At 35.3% G+C, this 13,307-nt stretch overlaps 1 protein-coding gene across 4 annotated transcripts in view; it reads right to left on the reverse strand.

Moving 5' to 3' along the window:
- Positions 1-13,307, reverse strand: part of LOC127553714 (radial spoke head 1 homolog) — a 61,766-nt gene that overhangs the window by 41,537 nt on the left and 6,922 nt on the right. For all 4 annotated transcript variants that reach the window (XR_007951811.1, XM_051984638.1, XM_051984637.1 and 1 more), the window contains exons 2-3: positions 1,500-1,613; positions 1,041-1,146 (exon numbers count right to left, since the gene is read on the reverse strand). Coding sequence is in view for 3 of the 4 variants with exons in the window: in XM_051984638.1 (XP_051840598.1) it covers positions 1,041-1,146; positions 1,500-1,613 (220 nt within the window). In the remaining variant the exon portion in view is untranslated. The remainder of the gene's footprint in view (positions 1-1,040; positions 1,147-1,499; positions 1,614-13,307) is intronic.

Consider the following 13,307-nt stretch of genomic DNA (forward strand, 5'->3'; position numbering starts at 1 on the left):
GGCATGGATTCTGTCAATGCGAAGTTATTATTAAATAAAATAAAATTTATTATAAAAAAAAAAAATACATTTTAGACATTCTAAGGAAAAATAGTATTTTATTATATATCTATATCTATATGTAATTCTTGATACCTAGACCAGAGAGAGACAAAGCAGAGAAAAGAAAATATAAACTAATATCCCTATTAAACAGTAATGCAAAAATTTTAAACAGAATTTAAATTTAGACAAATATTAAATTTTAAATAAAAATTTTACCAAATAAATTACAACTAAATATCATAAAAATATATAGTATGACAAGCTTAAATTTATACTAATGCAGAGTTGATTCAACATAAGAAAGAATATCTTTGAAGGGCATTTATTAGCAAGATACTTTATGTTCCTTCCTTCCCTACTTCCTTCTCTTCCCTCTTCTCTCCTTCCCTCTCTCCCTCTCTTCCCTTCCTCCCTTCCTTCCTTCTTTTCTTCCTTCTCCCTTTCTTTCCTCCCTTTCTTCTTCCCTCTCTCCCTTCCTTTCCTTCCCTCCTTTCTTCTCTCTCTCTTCTCCATTCCTCCCTTCTCTCCCTCCAGTTCTCCTTTCCCTCCCTTCCTTCTTTCCTTCCTTCCCTCCGTCCACCACTCCCTTTCCTCCTTTCCTTCTTTTCCCTTCCCTTTTCCCCTTCTCTTCTCTTTTGACCTTCCTTTCCCTTCTCTATCCTTCCCTTCCCTTCCCTTTCTCCCACCTTCTCCCTTCCTCTCTCCCTCCCCACCCCCTCTGTCTTTCAATATCTATAGATTTTGTCTTACTGGCTAGATTGTAAAATCCTTTGAAGGAAGGGACTATATTTATATTTATCTAGCATTTCCCACAATGGATAGTATAATGGTATAATGTCTATAATAGATACTCAATAAATGGCTGCCAACTGATTGACCCAAAGAATTTGGAGCTTCTCTCATGAACTTTAATATTCATCAATAAGCTCAGTCACCAAAAGAAAAAACAAACTAGTTTTATTTTGTTGAATATTTAATTTATGGTACAATTTTACCTTCATATTTTGATCCGTCTGTATAGAAAAAAACGCCATGACCATGTTTTTTATTTTCTTGGTATTGTCCAATGTATTGACAACCATTCTTAAATTTGTAGATCCCCTGAAACATATTTTTTCTTATTACTCATAAGTTAAAAGTACCCTAAAAAAAAATCTAGATATAATTTTAATTATTTAATTTTTTGTGTAGATGAAACTTTTATTTACACAGTATATCTAGAAATTGACACATAAGTTCTTATACAATTATTTTACAAAAATGTACAAGAAATTACTATAATTTTATTTACAAATCAAACCACATATTAAAATGACTGGACTTTGGATAATTCTCATTCTGTGATGTGCTCAGTACATACAGTACACACCTATTTTGAAACATACAGAAAAGTGTAAGCTACAGTATAGATGTAATTTTTAGAAGAAAAATTTACTTAACACATTTATTCTTACCTGACCATGTCTTTTGCCATTTTCATATTGTCCTTCATACCTATCCCCATTGGGCAATAATGCTTTCCCATATCCATGTCGTTCACCTTTCTCATTGCGTTCTCCTTCATATTCCTGAAGAAATTAGATAAAGTGAAATGATTTATTAAACATATAAATCTGTGAAAATCAAGATATTAAAAGGAATTTTAACAAATATCAAACATATGAGATATCGACAGAGCTGGCCTTATGAGTAATGTACAATTTTAGGGACTCTCAGTAAGCTCCCTTGTTCCCCCAAATATCTTTTCAACATGCTCATTGATGGCTGAAATTTCTTTTATTTTAAATAAAGCTCTTCATTTCTTAGACTCTTCATTTATAGGTAGAAACGAAGACCAAGTTTTTACCCAGACATGAGATAATGTGTTGAATGCACGATAAAACTTAAGAGAGTTGATATCAGATTCTTTTCTGAGAGCAGTTGTACAATTGAAGTATAGTGAATTTATAAGCTCTTCCTATATCTATTATTTAATGTTTTCATGAAAGTATTTCATGAACTTAATCAAACTGCAATGCTGGAGAAACTGAGGCAAGCTAGAGATTAGAGTTTTTTATTTAATTAAATTTAATATTTAATTATTTTATTTGGATTTCTGAGAGGGAGATTTTCTGGTACCAAAGTATCCATTTGGTCCCATGGCTGACATCTCAAAGCATTCAGCAAGGAATGTGAATTTCCAATTGTTTTTATATCTGTGGCTCTTGGGCTATCAGGGCAGGAGCGGAGTCAGAACACTGAGAATGGGGAATTTCCATCAATCTGGTTCTGACAGATTAGGAGGTAAGACCATAAATTCTGATAAACTGGGAGTAAAGGAGGTGCCCAACTAGAGCCAGGAAGTCTGGAGAGATAAATGTAGAGGATACCAATTAGGTATCTGAGATAGAACATCTGGAGTTTTATGACTCTTTTGGAATGTCAGAGTAGCCAGCTATAGCCCTAATTATCTCAATCCTAATGAACAGAAAAGGGGGGGGGTGTTGCAACCAGGGGGATTGAGGCAGAACAATTCAAGAAACTGAGGCAGAACAAATTAGGGAAACTGAGGCAGGATAATTAAAGGGAACTGTGGCACAACAAAACAAAAGGCAGAAGTGAATACTTTCTGCAGTGGAGTCTCCCATATGTTCATAAAAATTTTATAAGACTTCATGTATAAAATGAATTATAAAAAAAATTATATGATATGCACAACCACATAGATAATTTGTTCAATTACTCATTTAATATTGACTCTAAGATACAGAACAAAGAGATCTAGGTTCACTTAAGGTGCTGGCTAGCATCATAGAAAATAAGAGGTATAGTGAAGGAAAGTACACTGGGTATGGAGTTATATAACTTGGATGTGACTATTAGTTCTGCTACTTCCTCTAGAACAAAAGGACAAAATTACTCCATTAAAAGATAATATTGTACTAATCACAGTGGGACAAGGTAGCACAGTGGAAAGATCCCCATGTCTGGAGTCTAACACACTCATCTTCCTGAATTTAAATGACCTCCTATACTTACCACCCATGTGAACCTGAGCAAGTCCCTTAACCTTATTTGCCTCAGATGGAGAAGGAAATGGCAAACTACTCCATCATCTTTTCCAATTAAATTGCAAATGGAATCATGAAGAGTTGGACAAAACTGAAATGACTGAACAAAACAACAAGTACAATAATCTTTGGAACATTATAAAACATGGTTAGTGAAATCCATTACTTTGTGAAAGAGATAAGACTGTACCCAACACATAATCAAAGTACAATCAGTGATGTGTGAAACAATAACAATCACTAAAACAATCAGAAGTCCAAATATGAGTGTAGGAAAAAGTTTCTTTTTTTTAATTATGAGAAAAAGTGCTCAGTCTCTGACATAAAAAGAGTATTTTTAGAAAGACACACACACACACACACACACACACACACACACACACAGAGGCAATGGGCAGTCTCTTTTTTATTCCAATAAAAAGTCCCCTTCCCACTTCCCTGGCTCCTTTCCCCATTGACTGAGGTTTTTAAAGCACAGTTTCTTTTTTAAAAATGAGGTAAGAAAACCTAGAAAACCTAGTCTATCAAATACTTAAGTAGGGTGCTTCTTACTCATTCCAGTCCCTGCTCTCAAGGAGCTTCCATTCTAGAAAGGGAAGGTAGCAGTAGAAAGCTAGGGACAAAGAATATAAAAGATTCTTTTCAACACCAGCCCTAATTACAGCACCTGAGGAGCTTACATTCTTCCATTCTTTTGGGCCAGATAACCTCCATCCCTAAATTTCATTTCTCCACTTAAATTTTTATAGTGTGGACGTGCATATACTTCTAAACATTTTGCACACTTTTGTGCACAGTATAAGATTTTATACACCATGGACATACCTTTTAATCCTTAAAGTCAGACAACAGTACAGAGGAGAAACAGAGACATCAAGATTCTCCTCCAAAAACAAAAGAAAGGGGGAGCCACAGGTAACCCTAGAGAACTTCTAAATTTAGCTCTCTATGCCATTAATTTTTAAATTTTTGATAAAGATGCATTAGCTCCAGCAAACAGGTTTTATAACCCACCAAAGGACAGTGTCCAGTGTGAGCAGCTACGCTATTTTTAGATAATCATCAGGTGATGTGAAGAGATCCAGAAAGTGGTGAATGGAAGGGACCAGATAGGTTAACTGCTTGGGGGAGAGGGTTTGCTTGTATCTCTACAGGTGGAGAAGGAATCAGATGGGTGCCAATGAGCACCTGGAGAGAGACCGAAAAAGAGAAAAAAATCTCAAAATAAAGGAGAAGACCTAAGAAAATCTGACAGTGAAAGAGCATGGCTGATAATGAGACTGTTACAGAACTTCAAAACCAGCAGGGATCACTGGATTCCCTGAAGTGAAAAACTGTTGATAAGACTGATAAAGAACTTGAAAACCCACAAGAATCATTGGATTCCTTGAGATAAAAAATTGTTGATAAGGCTGTTACAGAACTTCAAAACCTGCAGGAATAATTGGATTCCCTGATACATGATGAGACTATTGCAGAATTTCAAAATCCACAGGAATCATTGGATTCCCTAATACATGAAGTAGTGGACAACAGGTTGGTTTTGGACTATTTCTAGGACTTATGGACATGGATAATTCCTCATGTTGATGTTATATCTCCCATGCTGATGGATTTATGTATACTTGTTTCAAGTGAGACCCTTCAGAAACCCGCTAATCTGGTTTGATTCCCCATTTCCTTTCATCTCCCTTCCTGAGCTATCAGGGAGGGCGTGATTACCTCCTTTTTTGGTGTTTTCACCCCTTTTTTGAGGAGTCAGGGAAGGCGCTATCACCTCCTTTTGGGGTTCTCACCTCCTTGAGAAGTCAAGGAGGGCATGACCACCTGTGTTCTAAAACAAAAGAAAGCGGGAGATGTTGTGGGCCATAACTCTGAAACAAGGACTCTTACAAGGTATTAAGTCAGTGGAATTGATGAGATAATGGTTATCTAGTTTAGCATGGTGATTAATAGTTCTTTAAATTCAGTATGATTGATTTAATCTTACAACAAATAATGGTTTCCTAGTGATATAATGATTAATTTGTACTCAGTATAGAGCATATAAACTGGGATAAACTCAGCCAGGGTGGACTCAGACTCAGAGCCAGATTCATGCACTTCATCTCACATCACCATGGGGACTGGTCTCCTGCTCCCCACATTGAGACCAAGGTCAGTCTGAAAGGCTCTCCAGAAAGCTGCCCAGCCCCAGGCAAGGAGATAATAAAGAATTTCGGCTTTGGACTTTAATATCTGGCTCTTATTGTAATCTGCTGAAAAGAAGGCTGCCCCAAAGACCTCCAGAAAAACCAGGGAGAACACTACAGTGTGGAAACTAAATACATTCATTTCTTACAGTGAGGAAACCCAAAAGAATAAAGTAAAAAAAGCAGGATAGCATAATGGGTTGTTTTTTGAAATCATAATCAGGAAAACCTGGGTCTAAAATTTTCTCTGACATTTAATATTTCTGTGGCAAAATATATATAGCACTAGACCTGTAGATAAGAAGAAATGAATTCAAATCTAGCCTCAGACATTCATTAGCTGTGGGACCATGGGCAAATCATTTAATCTCTCTTTGACTCAGTTGTCTCAATTATAAAATGGGGATAACATCATCTATCTCACAGAATTGTTGTGAGACTCAGATAAGAAAATATTTGTGAAGCACTCAGCATAGTTCCTGGCACATAGTAGAAGGTTGATTTTTTTTTCCTCTGCCCCTTCTCTTCTTCCTCTCATTAATCATGGATAAGTCATTTAACCTCTGGGCTTCATATGGTCATTTGGCTGTCTTTCTCTTAGACAAAGATAATCATGGCAGCAGATTCATGGCTCATATGTCCACTGGAAGAGGAGTATTCCTGAAGAAAGCAATTAACATTATTTGGTTAACAATTAATGAGAAAATGAATTTTACATTGAGAGGCTGACCTATTCAAATGAACTTTGATTATGTCATTTACTTCTAAGTTACCTCCAGCCTTGGGCAATCCATCCAAAGAAATCATTCCCACCCACACCTGAGTAGGGCACAATGGCTTCCCCACCTCGATGGGATATCCAACGAATCCAATGGTGATTAGTCCAACCTCATTATTTGTAATGTCCTTCAAGAGTCCTTTGTAAAGACTGAACTTTTGAAATCCAGACTTTAGAGAAAGGGATGAACTCCACAAATCGTTGGTTATTAATAATCATTTCTCTCAACTTTTTGAATGTATCAAATCTGAATTTTTTTCATGACTAAATAAAAAGAACTTTAATACTAAAGACATCAGATTCAAATCCTTAAATTGTACTTGTACTCTCTTTCAATAGTCTAGCTTGTTTGTAATTTTTCAAACTATAAATTGAAATGTAAATAATTTTAAACTTTCTTTAAGGGTTTGACCAAAAAAACATAGAGGTATTTCCTCCTAACTGAAAAGTCCCTGGAATTACTGATGCTGACCTTTAGATTACAAAAATACTAGCAGAAAGGATTCTTTCCTCTTTAGAATAATCCTATTTTACTTTTGAAAAGATTGAAAAAGTAACAAGACTGAGAAACCCTAAGACTAGCCGGCCTTGGGAGTTCTACCAGCAATGCTGGCCAATAGCAGTAATTCAATACTGATTTCTTTGGTCAGTTAGCTGGAGAACTCAATGTTGGGAACTACCCCATCCCTACTTACGGAGTACAATTTCTAGGGAATATAGCAGTTCCTGAGGTTCCCTGACCTTAGAGTACTATTGTTCTAACAATCTGTCTGTCAATGATTCTAAAGTCTCCTGGCCTTAAGAATATAATAATATACTTAGAATCTGTTGGTCAGTGATAACCATTCCTGAGATAATAGTGAATAGACCACCCCTCAAACCTACCTATAAGCCACAAAATTAGCAAATAAGTAACATGACCCTGTGGTCTCTCTAACTTTTCCTATAGATTTATCTTTTTGCCCCTGATTTTTTGCTAAATTTCCCCCTTTTGCTTCCCCCATGCCATGTGGCATCTCCCTTAACTCCACTAAGCTTCCCAAACCCATTTCTCTTCCTTATAACTTTTAGGGTGCTACATGCCTTCAGGATTTAGCCTGCCAGCAAAGGGTATGCCCTAACCTCAGGAGGTGCTTCCTTTCTACTGGGTAATTGTGATTTTCACTGAGGAACATGTCTTTCATATGTTCTCCCACTCTATTCCATATTTATCATTCCTGATGTCTACTGTATCCCGTACTCCTTTAAATAACTTACTCCCTTAAATAAATTTATCTTTTGCCACAGAAAATGGCCATGGTGAATTTGTCACATGCCAGAACCCCAACTTTTGGTGCCCTGCCATCATTTAGTGACAAACCTCACATCACTATCTCTCCACAATCATATCTCTAAATCATAATATTATCATATCAACCTGATCTTTGTTTTTCTTTCCCTTAAAGTCATCTTCTTGATTCTGACTCTTTGCTAGATTCCCTTGAAACTTTAGGCTGCTATAATCTCATCACACTTATCTCCTTGCTTCTGCCTCTTGTTAAAAACTCCTTTAGAACTTTAGCCCACTGTCAGGCAATATAATAAATCTTTGCCCCTTAGCTTGGAGACTGAGTGTGTGAATTCTTTTACCAAACCCATAACATCGATCAGGGGGACCCTAATCTTGTTGGGTCCTCCTCATGTGTCCTTAAATTGGAAATATGTATCAAGAAATAATAATTTTTAAGTTAAAAGTGTTTAGGCAGGAAGGTTGGTTTATAGGGATACTTAAATTAATTTTGCACAGTATAGATGTGGAGGCTAAAAACCTAACATTTGAATTTGTCAGCTTCTAGTTTAGCAAACCTTTTGAATGTTATGAACATCTTTCTCTTAAAGATTATTCCAGATCTATGCCTTAGTAAACATGATCCCACCATTTTCTGGAGCTTTGTCTTTTCCATTCATGTTGTTGTCACTCCAAGGATCTGCAAATTTAGAAGGAACTTCCAAAATTGATCAGATTAGACATACTTTTGAGTAGAAAATGCTTATTGGGGAAGCACAATACAGTTAACAAATTAGATTTATAGATGAACACAAATGTGTTCATACACAGGTTTGATTACAGGTCTAATGTATTAAGCATGAGAATTTCTGTACTATAATTTGAAAGAAATATGCAAAACAAGTGCTATTTTTCTCCCCTCATATTCATCCTACATACAACTGAAAGATCATTCAAATACTCAAAAGGAGAAGCCATACCTTAATGTAGATGTTCTCTCTAGTCTGCCCATTCTGGGAGTGACCCCTGTCTGTGTCCTTTCATACAATTACCAAAGGAGATCTGCCTTGTGTGATGAGAGCTTTCATCTGTTTTGCTTGATAGTAAAAGAATACCAGTAGAGCACAAGAGCTTTCCATTTCTCAGTTTCTCCTTGTGACCATTGCTCTTGCTATCATATAGGAATATATTCTTTACTCTGGTACTTCTTTCAGAGATTTTTGTTATATGTTATACCTTATGCACATCAACCACATCTCTATTGCCCTTTGAATGACTTTCTTTAGAGAATGGAGACTCATACAACATTTGTAAAATATTGGTATTTATTATATAGACCCTTGTTTTAGGATAAATTAAGAATCACTAAAATGCTTTACAGGGAGAAGAATAGCATAAGGAAGTACAATGAGCTCACCTCCCCCCAAAACAATAATTCCTCTAATCTAGAAACTGCATTAGTTTGAATCTTGATGGGAAAATCCAAGAAAATCTCATAGTGAATCACTGTCTATCCCAGATTGGAATAAGTAGACAGAGACAATGGGGAAAGGATTATGAGTAGGAGTTTGGAACAGTGTTCATTTCATTCTGAAACCTGTAGAGGAATTACCACAGAAATCCTATATCAATAGTTTTGTCATTTTGAACCAGATCACTGATAGTGGCTGAGTCTAGCAGTAGTCTATTTGCTTAGGTTGGGAACTTGCAGAGGTCAGATTAAGGGACATCCCTTAGACTTTGCCCTATATTAGATTGTTTTGGAAGCATTGAAACTTTCAGGTCACCAACCTGAGCTGGCCTTAAGATACTGAAATAATGCAACATTCAATATCCCAAGAAAGAAGCAACTGGGGTGGGGGGCAGGTAGGTGGTATAGTGAATAGAAAACCAGCTCTGAAGTCAGGAAGACTTGTGTTCAAATCTGGCCTCAGATACTTAACTCTTCCTAACTGTGTGACCCTGGGCAAATCACTTAATTCCAATTATCTCAGAAAAGAAAAGAAAAGAATAGAAAAAAGAAAGAAAGAAGCAACTAGACCAGATATTTTCTCCAGAAGTGCCCAAAGCCTGGATCTAACATTAAGTCTGAAGGCAGAAAGTAGGCCAGAAAAATAAATTCCACTCTACAAAGTTATGGTGGGAACAAGGATGCTCAAGATTCAAGCTCAAAAGAAGAAAATTATTTACAAGCAAAACCTCCAAGAAAAACACAGCCTAGCAACTAAATTCAACTTGTTATTCAATCTTCTTCTTCTTCCTCTTCTTTTTTTTGCTGAGGTAATTGGAATTAAGTGACTTGTCCAGGGTCACACATCTAAAAAGTGTCAAGTTCAACCTTCATTTTTGAAGAAGACCAATGGCATCATTAGGTGAAGTCTTGACATGTATGAATTGCATTTAAGCGAACAAATTCAATTAGAACTCCTTGAGAAGATGAAGCAAGAATTATTTTTTTTAAATGAAGTAAGAGAATGCTAGAGAGAAAAAATGGAAAGAAGTTAAAATTATAGAATAAAGAATTGGAAAGGGAATTAACATGATGGCACAAACAAAACTTTGCCTAAGCAACCTGCTCCCTGAAAATTAAAAGTGACCAAATAGAAGCCAATGACTCTGTGAGAGAAAAACAAATAATAAAAGAATGTCAAAAGAATAAAGGAAAAAGAAAGAAAGAAAATGTAAGATATCAGTAAAAATGAAAGCCAAAATGGCGGACAGTACACAGGACTTTGAGCTTTTCCTGGCTTCCCTCAGATCAACACCAGTTCAAACCTCTGAACGGGTCTTGGAGTTGCAGAACCCACAAATATTTGGAGTGTAACAAATTTCCAACAGAAGATATTTGAAAGGTCTGGATATATCAGACAGGGAGCCCAACACAGGTGCAGTGTAGGGACCCAGGGAAGAGAAGCCTCTGTACACTGGGGAAATCTACTGGGAAATTCTTAGCCAAAATACAGTAGTGTTGGCTACTCTATCTTGGTTCAGAAGCCAGGAGATCAGCAAATTAGTTGTGAGCTTACCAACATAACTACAGAAAGCAAATAGTGAACCCTTTAGTCCCACATAACTCAGAACTTGGCATCCAACCAGCAGGAAAAGGAAGCAGCAGCCCCAGCCCAGGGCAGTATGAAGCTGCTGCCACCTATAGAGGAAGTCTGGGACAATCTACCATTTGCCCAGATCTCAACCTTTGAAAATAAGCAAAAAAGCCAAAAAGAGCTCTGACCATAGATAATCATTCTGGAGATAAAGAACAGACCTCAAACCCTGAGGAATCTAAAGGCAAAAAATCTCTAGATGAAGCACCAAAAGGTGGTATGAGTTGGTCTCTATTCAAAAGGCTGTCTTGGAAGAATTTAAAAAGGATCTTAAAAGAGAGTTAGAAGAAAAATGGGGAAAGGAAACAAAAACTTTGCAGGAGAGTTCAGAAGAGGAAACAAATTATCTGAAAAAAACTCCTTAAAAAATAGATTTGGTGATATGGAAAAAGAATACAACTCCTTGGAAAACAGAATTGGCAAAATGGAAAAAGAAAACAACTCCCTAAAAAACAGAATTGGCGAAATGGAAAAAAAATCCGATGAACAAAACAATTCATTTAAAAGTTCAGTTGGCCAAATGTAAAAGGCGGTAAAAAAGCTACTGAAGAAAATTATTCACTAACAAATGGACGTGAATAACTCAAAGAGATAGCAAGAATCAGTCAAACAAAACTCCAAAGAATGAAAAAAATAGAAGAGAATGTAAAATATCTCATCATAAAAACAACTGATCTGGAATATAGACCAGCAGAGACAATGTAAGAATTATTGGACTACCTGAAAACCATGATGAAAAAAAAAAAACCAACTTAGATAACATCTTTCAAGAAATCATCAAAGAAAACAGACCTGATATCCTAGCTATATATATATATATATATATACATATATATATATATATATATATATGTATAAATCCTAAAATAGCCATTGAAAGAATTCATCAGTCACCATCTGAAAGAGACCCCAAAATGAATATTTCAAGGAATATTGGAGCTAAGTATCAAAATTATCAGATCAAGGAGAAAATACTGCAAGAATCAGAAAGAAACAATTGCAATATTGAAGAGTCACAATCAGGTTTGCCCAGGACCTAGAAGCTGAAAACTTGAGAGGACTGAAGGAACTGGGATATGATATTCCAAAGGGCAAAGGAGCTTGAACTGCAGACAAGAATCAATTATTCAGCAAAATTAAGCATCATTTTTCAGGAGGAAAGATGGATATCCAATGAAATAGGTGAATTTCATTTATTTTTGATGAAAAGACCAGAGCTGAGCAGAAAACTTGATCTTCAAATACAGAACTCATGAGAAATAGAAAAAAGGAAAAAGGAAAAGAAAAGAAAAAACTATGGAAGAAGAGGAAAGGGGGGGGGGGTAAAATGGGGTAAATTACATCACATGAAAAGGCAAAAAAGATTTATTACAATTGAGGGAAAAAAAGGGAGAGGGATGAGCATTGTATGAACTTTAATCCCATTGGATTTGTCTCAAAGGAAGGGTATCAAACATATTTAGTTTGATAAAGAAACTTGTCTTACTTGATAGGGAAATTAGAGGGGAAAGGGAAAAAGAAAGAGAAAAGTACAACTTGGGAAAAATAAGGTGGCAGGAAATACAGAGTTAATAATTTTAAGTGTGAATGGAAATGGTATGAACTCTCCCATAAAATGGAAGTGGATTATCAGACTGAATTAAAAGTCAGAATCCTACAATATGTTGTTTACAAGAAATTCAGAATAAAGGTAAAAAGGCTGCAGCAAAATCTATTATGCTTTGGCTGAAGTAAATAAAAAAAAAGTAGGGGTAGTGATCCTGATATTAGATCAAGAAAAAGCAAAAATAGATCTAATTAAAAGACATAAGGAAGAAAAGGTAGGGTTAAAACAAAGAAAATTACTGACCAATTTCCCTAATGAATATTAATGCAAAAATCTTAAATAAAATATTAGCAAAGAGATTACAGAAAATCATCTCCAGAATAACACACTATGACCAAGTAGAATTTATAGCAGGAATGCAGGGCTGGTTCATATTACAAAAACTATTATCATAATTGACAATATCAATAACCAAACTAACAAAAATCATATGATTAATCTCAATAGATGCAGAAAAAATTTTTTTTATAAAATCCAACACCTATTCCTATTAAAAACACCAGAGAGCATAGGAATAAGTGGAATTTTCCTTAAAATTATAAGTAGCATCTATTTAAAACCATCAGTAATCATCATATGAAAAGGAGTTGAACTAGAACTATTCCCAATAAGATCAGGAGTGAAACAAAAGCTACCTACTATCACTATTACTATTCAATATTGTATTAGAAATATTAGCTTTAGCAATAAGAGAAGAAAAAAAATTAAAGAAATTAAGTAGATAATGAGGAACCAAATTATCACTCTTTGCAGATGATATGATTGAGAATCCTAGAAAATCAACTAAAAATTATTAGCAACAATTAACTTTAGCAAAATTGCAAAATACAAAATAAATCATCCACATAAATCATCAGCATTTCTATATGTTGCCAACAAAGTCTAGCAGCAAGAGAAATTCCATTTAAAATAACTGTAGATAATATAAAATATTGGGAGTCTACTTGTCAAGACAAAGTCAGGGACTATATGAACACAACTACAAAACACTTTCCACACAAATAAAATCAGATCTAATCAAATGGGAGAATATCAAGTGATCATGAGTAGGCTGAAGCAATATAATAAAATTGACAATTCTATCTAAATTAACCTACTTATCCAATGCCATACTAATCAAACTCTCATGAAATTGTTTTACAAAGCTAAAAAAAAAAAAAAAAAAAAAAAGGTAACAAAATTCATCCAGAAGAACAAAAGGTCAAGAATTTCAAGGAAATTAATGGAAAAAAAAAAAAATGAAAATGAAGGTGGCTTAGCTGTAC

The sequence above is a fragment of the Antechinus flavipes genome, chromosome 3, assembly GCF_016432865.1.
Source record: "Antechinus flavipes isolate AdamAnt ecotype Samford, QLD, Australia chromosome 3, AdamAnt_v2, whole genome shotgun sequence".
Taxonomy (NCBI): domain Eukaryota; kingdom Metazoa; phylum Chordata; class Mammalia; order Dasyuromorphia; family Dasyuridae; genus Antechinus; species Antechinus flavipes.